This window comes from Rhea americana, unplaced genomic scaffold (assembly GCF_003343005.1).
Source record: "Rhea americana isolate MKP2758 unplaced genomic scaffold, rheAme1 scaffold_10, whole genome shotgun sequence".
In the NCBI taxonomy this organism is placed as follows: Eukaryota; Metazoa; Chordata; class Aves; order Rheiformes; family Rheidae; genus Rhea; species Rhea americana.
Window position 1 is genome coordinate 4490647 of NW_028185039.1, and position 10924 is coordinate 4501570.

Here is a 10924-nt window from a genome sequence, read left to right on the forward strand (position 1 = left end):
TTCAGATCAGTGAAATTGTAGGATATGAAATCATACCTGATGAAACTACTACCCTTCTAAACATATTGGAATATGGGCTATCAAAACATATTGATGAGTAAGAAGCTTACTGTAATCTCAATTTTTTAGCAATCAGTGTGTTTACTATGTCAGATTCTAGTTTGTTTTGAGGGTTTTTTTGTGTTAATAACTTTCAGGTTTTCACAGCTGTATTTTATCAAGCTAAGGATGGAATTGCCAAAAGTTCTTGTGGAGCAAAGGCATCAAAACCCGGTCAAACTCTTAAAACACATTTACACATACATTCACAATTTTCTGTCCGTGTTTGACCTCCAGCTTAATATTCTAGTGATTAAGATCTCTAACTTGATGATCCTGAAAGTCCAAAATATTCCCTGAAATAAGAGTGTATGATATTATCTTCAACTGTGCTGCAAAAACATTTCTAAGATACATTTCATTCCAATTTAGGCTGGAACCTGTTGGAGCAGCTGCTAGTAAGGAGTATTCCTTAGAGAAATCAATGGAGAAAATGAAATTAGAATGGGTCAGCCTGCACTTCAGTCTGGTGAAGTACAGGGATACTGTGAGTAAACACCAAATCAGTAGATACATTGTTAAAAAGAATTATTTTTACTCTCAATAGCAGTTCCGAAGTTAGAGGGAAGTTACTCTTGACTTACTGTTGCGTGATGGAAAGTGGAATCATACCCAAGAGTCTGGGCAAATTTATCCATTAGCTTAGCTTGTATTTAGGTGACTGATGTTACCTTAGCATCTGGATAACTCATAGTCTCAACATCCTTGTGCTAAGAAAGCTATGAGCTTGAGAACTTCTACGAGTTTTGTATGGCAAACTGATTTGTAGTGAAATTTTAAGTTGTCCAGAAGGCACAGGAAATTACATACAGWGCAGAAGATTGAGTTAGAAGTCTCTGGAATCTCTGGCTAACTTCCCATTCACAACACTGTTTTCTCTCTTGTCTTTTAGTGAAATAGAGATATACAGTGGAGATACTATTTTGTATCTTCAAACGTGTTGCAGTCTTTCTTGATGCCTTGCTTCTCTTACTTTCTTACCTTCAACCCTCAGTTAGAAGGGGGAAACAGGAAGCTGAATGAATGTGTTTGAAGAGCAGTGAGATGAAGCAACTCTCATTTGCCTTAACAAAATATGATGTATTTACAGAATACCAGCATCCTGTCAGCAATTGATGACATCCAGCTTTTGCTGGATGATCACATTGTTAAGACTCAGACAATGTGTGGCTCTCCCTTCATCAAACCRATAGAAGCTGAATGCCGGGTAAGAAACAGCTAGTTTTATTGAGCTTACATGTGTTTCATAATATGCTTTCGTAAATCTGCTTTCCCCAAGTGCTTTAAGGTGTTTTGGYGTGATAAGGAGTTACACAAATTTTAACTGTTTCTACGGAGCACAAATATTTGTATTTTTCTCCAGGAGCTTTGAATTAATGGTTTCCAGAGAAGGCATGTGCAAAGCTTCCTTTGCAGCTAAAGAAAATGTATTTGCTACATTAGCTAATACAGCTGCAACCRCTGAATTGCTAAATCAGTCATTATAAGCATGATTTTTTAGTTTTATGTCTTGGGAATGTGTTGGGAAAGGCGRTTTAAACAAATACTATTGTGTTGTATAATGAGACACAGGTTTGCCATTTGTGAGAGATAATGCATTTGTAATCTTCTGGAACTGGCACAATGCTTACGTGTTTCAGGGTGGTTTTTGTTAGCTGTCCTCCTATTTGTACAGGTGTAATCTCCTACAGGACTGATAAAACAGAGCCTCCTGTAGCAATTCCTTTTTGTTTAAAAAAAAAATCTAAAGAGAGGATTGTGCAGAAGGCAGAAATCTGTTACCCATGAGTAGCTGATACCACTTGAATATTTTTCTGGCTAATTCCAAAGATTTGTAAGCAATTCTAAGCCCTAAATCCCATCCCTTCCTGTGGACATTAAGCCCAATCCTAGGTACAGGTGCTGCCCATGAGAGCTGGGGTGATGAAGGGAAACTATTAATGTAGAGCTACCTTAACAGTGTTGATTTACCGCTTGCAGGTTAATGAACAATACAGTCTGGCCAAATACATTCCCTGGCATATACCTTACATGATAGACTGTGAAARGCACAAAAGCAACACTATCTGAAATCCTTTATTCCAGAAGAATCTGGTTTTAGAATGGCTTTATACTGCTGATTGCATAAAATAGCTGCATTGGGGCCAAAGATTGGACCTATTGTATATAGTGTCTGTGAGCTGATATTTACTCACTCTGATGGATGCCTTGTCAAGGTCTTACTATCTTTTCATTACTGATCARATGGAAAGTACACAAGTAGCTCCAAAAGACAAGATTCTGGCCATGCTGGTCACCCCTGCACTTYTTTCTTAGGTTGCTCTCCCAGAACTTGCTTAAAAAATGCTTGTGCAAGAGTGAGTCCATTTTTATAAGGAATATTCAGTAGTTTTGGGGGCTTTTTTTTGGTTTAAAATTTCTCCCTTTTTAAAAAAATGTTCAAATAGGGTTTTTTTCTAAGCTGATATGCCAAATGATTCATGTTCTTTGATTGCCACGGGTAGATTAATTCTTGATACAATTTTGCTTTTTTTGGTGGAAGATAATAYCCATTCTTTCAATAATCAAAATAGTTTTTAGCTCTTAAATGACAAAGCTACATTTGTAAGTTACATGATTCATCTTTTTGATGACAACAGCAGGTTGTCCTGATAACTGATATGTCCTGTTGCATACCTGTTCCAAATTTGGTTTGAGRCTGAAATGCTCTAGATTCAGAAAGRAAAAAGAATTACGGATTATTTTTAATGTTGATCACCTTGCAAAGTCTGCTTAGTCATCTCTACAAACTGATGCTAGCACAAGTGCTGAACTATACCCTCTCCAAGAGGAGCATGGTGATCTACAGGTAGGACAGATTAGGCAGTTGGGACTGAAACACATGGCTTTACTTTTCACTACTGAAAAACAGTGTCTCGTGTAAGTACTTTAAAAGCTCCCTTCTCCTTTGATATGGTTATTGGTTTTCCCAAGTGTGCATATATGCTTCCTTAAGATGTTGCGTATCCTCTCATTAGGTTGTCAGCTAAAGGTAAAAGTAGATGTACATCAGCCAAAGCAACTCCTGTAAAGAGAATATCCTTGAAGAAACCTGGAAGTATTCGCTGTGGTCTGGTGTTCCTTCAGACTTGGGAGAGTTGTTTATCTTCTAATCAATTACTTTAAAGAGAAGGAGAAACCAGTCCCGAAGCAGTGTTAAAACATGAAGTCTTCCTTCAYAGAAGTAATATTGATAGGACTATTTGTAGGGCTAAGATATGAGTCAGTGTTGGATTGTCAGTCCCTGACTTTTTACGGGTTTTTAAAGAGTTTCTATCCTGTAAGGCTCTAGTAATACAGAGAAAACTAATAGAGTGGTATGTTTTTAAAGTGCTTTGAGAGTAGCCACACAGGAATGCGATGCTAAAGACACTACATTAAATTAAATTATAACTTGGGATTTTACATGGTCACTCAGTCAATATACAATTTAAAGTGATTTCTTAGAAGTCTTAAGTGTTAAATGTTTTCGTTACAGGCTTGGGAAGAAAAGCTTGTTTTAATGCAAGATATTCTAGATAGCTGGTTAAAATGTCAGGCAACATGGTTGTATTTGGAACCAATTTTTAGTTCTGAAGACATTATAGCTCAAATGCCTGAAGAAGGTAGAAAGTTTGGGATTGTGGATACATACTGGAAGGACATCATGTCACAAGTGGTAAGGGCTTATATTTAATATATCATGAGTTTTTATGTATATTGATAAGATTATTATTATCATAAAGATATATTAGCTTTTCTGGCGTTGGATACCTGGATTTAAATCACTCCAGACATTGTAATCTGAAGTGAAAAATCCTTTGCTAAGGCCCAYGAAAATCAAGCCTTGCAGTAGGAGTGGTAGATTAAATCACTACTGTTTTGAGATTTGTGTAGAGGCTGGATATTGCAGGATGAAGTACAGCTCAGTTAGAAAATTTAGAATTAAAATACTAGCTTTTGTACAGTAAAATGATGAGAATTAGGTACAAAGATGAATGATTTGTGCTTGCAGTATATGCTTCAGAGTTCACTGACAATCTGTAGAAAGTCTCCTCTTGATTTAATTGGATTTTGGATTAGGATTTTAAAGGCTCACACAGTATTAGAGCAACTAAAATGTTCTTTTTGCRTATGATTGTTGTCTGGTATGTGGTGAGATGGTTATTAGAAACTTTTGTAAAAATATACTGGGCTGTTAGGGGGGTCAGGGTAAGTCCATAGGGGTAATAAATGCAATTGGGGACCTTTTTTCATCTTCCTGTAGGTAAGATGCTGGTTAAAAAGTCAGATGCTTAGTGGCAGTGTGAGCTGAGATCTTTCACAAAAATATTAAGCAGTGTGTGATGAAGATGCTGAAATAATCAGTATAACAAAACAGAGGYTGAGACCTATATAACAGCTCAAATCCTGTGAATGATGAAGCCTGTTCTGAAAGCTGTGTAGCCTTGAACATTAAGAGTGTTATCAGAAAGTGCAAATGCAACTTAGATGTCAAGAACAGAAAATAAATGTGACACGCTGTGACTATGTTTGACGAAACTTACTTGTGAATAGGAAAAAATGTAGCAAGCCCAAGATACAGGAGAAAATGGTAAAGATTTTAATTCCTGTGCGTGCTTCTGTTTTGAAGTATTGTCTGTATAGTTCAAATTGGTAAAACTGATTGTGTGAAAAAGCAAAAGCTATCAAATAATATATATTTGTATTACTTATATTTAATAATACAAAGCCACACACCAAAGACAACAATATCTAGCCTTTCAGCCTYTTGCAACTTATGTAATCGTTGATAACAATTTCAGTGTAAAATGACATATACTAATCATATTGAATATAAACTTGTAGCAATTTATACTGAGTGTTTGTCTTTATAAAGGCTAAAGACACAAAGGTACTTGTTGCAACTGAACAACCCATGATGTTGGATAGACTTCAGGAAGCAAATACTCTCTTAGAAGAAATTCAAAAGGGGTTGAATACTTACTTGGAGAAGAAAAGATTATTTTTCCCAAGGTAAATTAATTAAACAGCCTAAGTTAAGAGACAAAAAGGCATAAACTCTTTGAAACTCTTTCTACTGAGCTGGTAAGTATCATTTCATGAGCACATGTTTTCGTAAGCACATTCCCACATAATAAAGAATGAAAACCTATTCTTTCTAGACTTATATTCATCTTCCTTAGCTCCAGCTAAATTTGCAATGCCACAGACACGCAGAGCTGAGGAGGCACAATCTCTCTCAGCACAGTGTAAACTTGTGATTAGAAACACATTATCACTTACAGGGAATTTTTGAGGGAACTTACCACCTTTCCGTGACTGATTCACAAGTTATGGCCTTGTCCTACCCTCTTCAGCTGTGCAGAGGCATATAATACATAGAAGTTATACAGTCCTGCTCCTAATAATCATGTACGTTTTTAAAAAGGTCTTTTCTGGCTGCATAGATGTATCTAGTCCTTCCTGAGTGAGTTTAAGAACCTTCTCTCTTCCTCTGCATGAGAAGATGGACATGTTGAGATTCTTCTGAAAAAACAGGTCTAATGAGATCTATAATGTTAAAAACCCTTTAAGAAAAGGGATTGCTCCTTTTGTTATACTGATGTTCTAAGTAACAAAAACAATTACATTCACCTGGCATAGATTCTTAACGACAGTTTTCATGTTTGGAAAACACGTGTTCATTATTTATATTCTTCTAACAGATTCTTCTTCCTGTCTAATGATGAGCTGCTTGAAATACTGTCTGAAACAAAGGATCCTCTTCGAGTGCAGCCACATTTAAAGAAGTGTTTTGAAGGAATTGCTAAACTGGAGTTCACAGAAGTTCTGGAGATCATAGGCATGATCAGCTCAGAGAAGGAAGTYGTTCCTTTCATAGATAAAATCTATCCAGTGAAAGCAAAAGTAATGTTTTTTACTATAATATTAAACTAATGCTTTGCTTAAAGTGTAAGTTTCTGGGGGAATAGTATTAGGATCAAATCATGGAAAGTGCTTAGGGAGTGAAGGTGCAGAYTAGTACCATCTCACACAAAAAGGATTTCCTACTGAAAGGACTAAGGCATTCCATCTTTTTGGTAAGTTCCTCCAAGCACTTTCTGCATCTGTATGCATCTACTACTTTTAAAATATATGTAACATTACATGGCACAGCAGAAACAGAGAGGAATGAAGAAAAGATGAATGGTTGCCACTAAAGAGGCAGAGCATTAGTGTTAAAGGGAGCTGAGTAGAAATAGTGCCATCTAGCCAAGTAAAGGAACACTGCACACGAGGTCATACAAGAGTGAGAGCGTTATTTGAACACTGTTTTATTAGGCTTGTGAGACCTGGATTATTCAGTGTCTACAGAAAGTAGAAGAGGAGCTGGGCTGGTATAGAAAATGGCAGGAAGACAAAAGGAAGGTACCTTGGATCTTGAAGCTACAGGATCGTCGTTACTTTACTCCCACACTAACGATGTTTCCCACTGTTGTGTTAAAGGAGTAATTCATACCATTTTAGCTGCTGCTAAAACTGGTAGTGATTCACAATATAAATTGAACTTTAAGGTATGATGGTACACTGTAAATATAAGATAATTATGAGATTGTTTAAATTAAGATTAGGTCATCACAAWTGTACCATTACAGACTTCAGGTTTCTAAGTTTGGAGATGTAGTTCAGTTCCTGATTTTTTTGCTATTCCCCATGCAATTGTGTGCAGCTGAATTGCTGAGTGATTACCAAAGAGAGAGAGAGAGAGGAGTTACAGACATCGCCTTTTTTCCCTTCATCTTCCAGGAACAAAAAATGCCCAGTGTTAAAATGATCACGCTTAACTGACCTTGCAAGCTGTGATCTTCATTTCCTCTTCATGTTTATATGAAAGCCTGTCTGTTTCTTGAGCTGGATTGCCTTTAGTGTTAGCCTAATTTGCCTGCCACCAGGCAGTGTTACACTACGGTAGGGCTGTCAGAATTTAAGGATTTTCCATTTCCCCCCCCTATATACCACACCCAGAACAGAAGAAAGCATATTTAAGTCTAACACAATTCAATTGTGTCTAACACAATTGCTCTTTAAATGGAGTTACAGAGTTTAATCAAGAAATGTATATCGACTCGTCTGTTTTTCTTGTTTGAAGGGCATGGTAGAAAAATGGCTTTTGCAAGTAGAGGAAATGATGCTGGCTAGTGTAAGAAAGGTTCTTCAAGATGGCATAAGGGGATACGTTAAGGTAACTAACTGTTTTTAAATTATAGTATATAATAGATTTCACAAGCAACATCCCATGAATAAGTTGCTCAAATTCAAATTAACCAGGAAACTATTTGAAGCTAAGTGGAATCCAGATCTCCCTATTCAGTAGTATCAGATAAAGTTTCACATCTGATTTTCTGGAAGGAAAATTAACCAGGCTTTCCATGCTGATTCTCACTTATTTTCATCATGAGACTTAAAAAAAACCTTTGTGGAAAGAATTGCTATCAATGCCATTGTCTAGTGTGTTTGCATGGCTTTGTCTGTCTGGAATTTATTCTTTTTTTAAGGTTCCTCGAAAAACATGGGTGCTTCAGTGGCCTGGACAGGTGGTTATTTGTGTTTCATCCATTTACTGGACAAAAGAAGTGTCTGAAGCTATAAGCAAGGGAACTTTACTAGTAAGATTATCTTTTACCTTTTTATTAATTAATCAGAGTTTAGTGCTAATAATAACAATTTCCTCCTAACAAAGAAAATCCTCTGTTAGCAGCATATTACAGTTTGCTCACAGTGTGCTTTATTTTCTACTTTCTTTTTTCTTATGTCTTAGACTCATTCTCGTTTATTTCTGTGTAAATCAGTTGTTCCACTGAAGGAAATCATGTCACAAGATGTTCTGGTATAAATAAAAATGCCAAACAAAAAGTTATAAACTGCTATCAGACACCAGGTATTTTTATTTATAATTCTTGTCCTTACATTTGAAGCCACAAGGGAGCCAGTAGGCAGAAAGTCTCTTTTTAGTAGGATGGTAGTTATCTGACTAGTAATTGYTAGATTCTCCTTATAATAAAGGTGTAGCAGCCAAGGTAGTTATTTTGCACGAGGGGCTTTCCTTGTGCATTTGAAGGGCCCTTGTCATCAAGAGAGTCTTGGGTATTACTTCTTCGAAGCTAATCAAAAGTACACTCAAGTAATAGATATAATTTCTGTTCAGTTCAGCRGGCTTTTCTCAGATCCTAACAGAACTAGGTAGATGGTGTAAGATTTATTTTGGCATTAACTCTATCAACAGGTTGTTTTAGCTGCTTATTAAATATTGGAATAGTGAAATTTAAATTATTTTTTACACCAAATGCTAGATTTTAGTGTTAGCATTTTGTTTCTGTATCCCAGAATTAACTTACCTGCGTTGTTTAACACCAATTGAAGACCTTATTCCATGAATCCAGTCAGAATAGGATGAACTTAAAATATTTAGTGATTTCAAAGAAATTCTCCTGAACACTCCATAGATTAAAAAAAAAATGAAAAGGACTTTACAGAATGACAGAATTCTTGAGGTTGGAAGGGACCTCTGGGGATCATGTAGTCCAACCTCCCCTACTCAAAGCAGGATCAACTAGAGCAGGTTGCTCAGGCCCATGTCCAGTTCAGTTTTGAATATCTCCTAAGATGGAGACTCTACAGCCTCTTTGGGCAACCTGTTCTAATGTTTGACAACCTTCACTGCAAAAGTTTTTTCTTATTTTTAAATGGAATTTCTTTTATTTAAATTTCTGCGTCTGGCACCATCTTTACTCTCTCTCATCAGGTATTTATACACACTGATAGACCCCCTCCCGCCTTAGGCTTTTTCTTCTCAAGGTTAGATGATCCCAGCTCTCTCAGCCTCTTCTCATATAACTGATGATCTGATGCTTTAATCATTTTCATGGCCCTTTCCTGGACTTGCTCCCCTATATCCATGTCTCTCTTTTACTAGGAAGCTCAGAACTTGTCACAGCACTTCAGATGTGGCTTCAGAGGTGCTAAGTAGAGGCTCACCCCCTTCGACCTATTGGCAATGCTCTTCCTAATACAGCCTTGGATACTGTTGGCCTCCTTTACCGCAAGGGCACATTGCTGGCTTATGTTCAAACTGGTGTCTCCTAGGATCCCCAAGGCCCTTTATGCAAAGCTGCTTTCCAGCTGGTTGTCCATCAGAGYGTACTGAAGCATGAAGTTATTCCTCCCTAGGTGCAGGACTTGGCATTTTCCTTTGCTGAACTTTGTGAGATTCCTGTGGGCTTATTTCTCCAGCYTGTCAAGATCTCTCTGAATGGCAGACACCCATCTGGCCTATTAGCCACTCTTCCCAGTTTTATTGCATCTGCAAAGTTGTTGAGGGTGCACTCTGTCCCATTGTCTAGGCCATTAATGAAGATTTCTGAGAAAGTAATTCCAAATGTTTATAGTAAAGGTAGGAAAATCTTCAGTTTGTTGAATATTAGTTTTAAAAGAAATTGGATCCAGATTTACTCAATGGGGATGATCTGCTCCATCTTCTGTTACAGAATGTTGTCATTTCTATTAGGAAGAAATAAAAGGCTTCTACTTTCCTTTCTTTCAGACCGTGAAGCTTTTTGAAGTGTTCCTAGTAAAATCAAATGGCAATATATGAAGGAGAATTTAGTGCCAGGAGTTCCATTACTATGTTTTGTTGGAAGGGCTGTGTATAATGATTGCATCCATGGGAGGCCAGGAACTGTTAGCTGCAGCATTGCATTAACACCTATGTCCTATTTCTGTGACAGGATTTCCTGGAGAAGAGCAATCTACAAATTGGAGACATCGTTGAGTTAGTGAGAGGGAAGCTGTCCAGTGGAGCTCGGCTAACTCTTGGGGCTCTTACGGTCATTGATGTACAYGGTAAATGTGCAGTTGCTGGTACTGTCATTACAGCTGAGGCAGAGCTGCTGTCATTATTTTGGTGAATTATTTGAAAGAGGCAGCTAGAATGTTTTCTCCAGCAAAAGTACCATGCCATAAAATGAGTTAAAGGGTTATAGTAAAGATTTTCATTACTCATTTTCATTTCCAGGAGATGTAAACTAGATAAACAGACTAGACTCACGCGTGAGCCAGTTAGTTATTTATTTGGGCTAGCAGGCTGAGCAACTGTCAGCAACCTTTGTGAGCTGCCTAGTCTCAGCATATTTTAGATCCTCCTTTTCCTTCCTGCAGCAGGATTGAGGACAGGGAATAGCAGGCTTCATTCTCTAGTTATGCTGCATTTCTCATGCTCAAAAGGAGTAAAAGGGCTGTGCTCTTTGTATTTGTAATCTCCCTGGCAGACTAAAGCTAGCAGAAGCAGTGTAACTGCTGTTTTACCTTTACTGGAGAGAAAAAGGAAATGGTACCTTTGATCCTTGGTGGAATGGACCTCTACTATGCTTTCCACTGGTGAGAGGTCCCTTAGGGGCTTGGGATTAGAGAATTTAGATGTGTAGTTAAGGATCAAAAAAAAACACAACAGAGATCCCTGAAACCTCTCACCATCTACTCTGTGCTTATTGAAGTTTTGATATTGGGAAGAATTCAGACTAGTAATTTGAGGACCCTGAAATTATCATCCTGRTCCAAGTAGAGTATTAGCAGTTTTACCTCTGGAGATATTTAAATAGGTGTTATACATATACAATATATGATTCAGCAGAAAGGTGTCATTTGATTACCTATTAAGCATTGATTGCAATGTTACTATTAAATGCAACAATGTGAGTATACATCTTGCTCCTCTGTTGGGCTTTTCAAGTTTTTTGTTTTTGTTTCTTTTCCATCTTGAGATCATGTT

General features: G+C 37.3%; 1 protein-coding gene across 2 annotated transcripts in view; it reads left to right on the forward strand.

Moving 5' to 3' along the window:
• DNAH3 (dynein axonemal heavy chain 3) overlaps positions 1 to 10924 on the forward strand; it is a 67224-nt gene that overhangs the window by 23815 nt on the left and 32485 nt on the right. For both annotated transcript variants that reach the window (XM_085302125.1, XM_085302135.1), the window contains 9 exons: positions 6 to 97; positions 472 to 586; positions 1190 to 1306; positions 3617 to 3796; positions 4997 to 5133; positions 5826 to 6027; positions 7250 to 7342; positions 7656 to 7766; positions 9885 to 9999. In XM_085302125.1, coding sequence (XP_085158251.1) covers positions 6 to 97; positions 472 to 586; positions 1190 to 1306; positions 3617 to 3796; positions 4997 to 5133; positions 5826 to 6027; positions 7250 to 7342; positions 7656 to 7766; positions 9885 to 9999 — 1162 coding nt within the window. The remainder of the gene's footprint in view (positions 1 to 5; positions 98 to 471; positions 587 to 1189; positions 1307 to 3616; positions 3797 to 4996; positions 5134 to 5825; positions 6028 to 7249; positions 7343 to 7655; positions 7767 to 9884; positions 10000 to 10924) is intronic.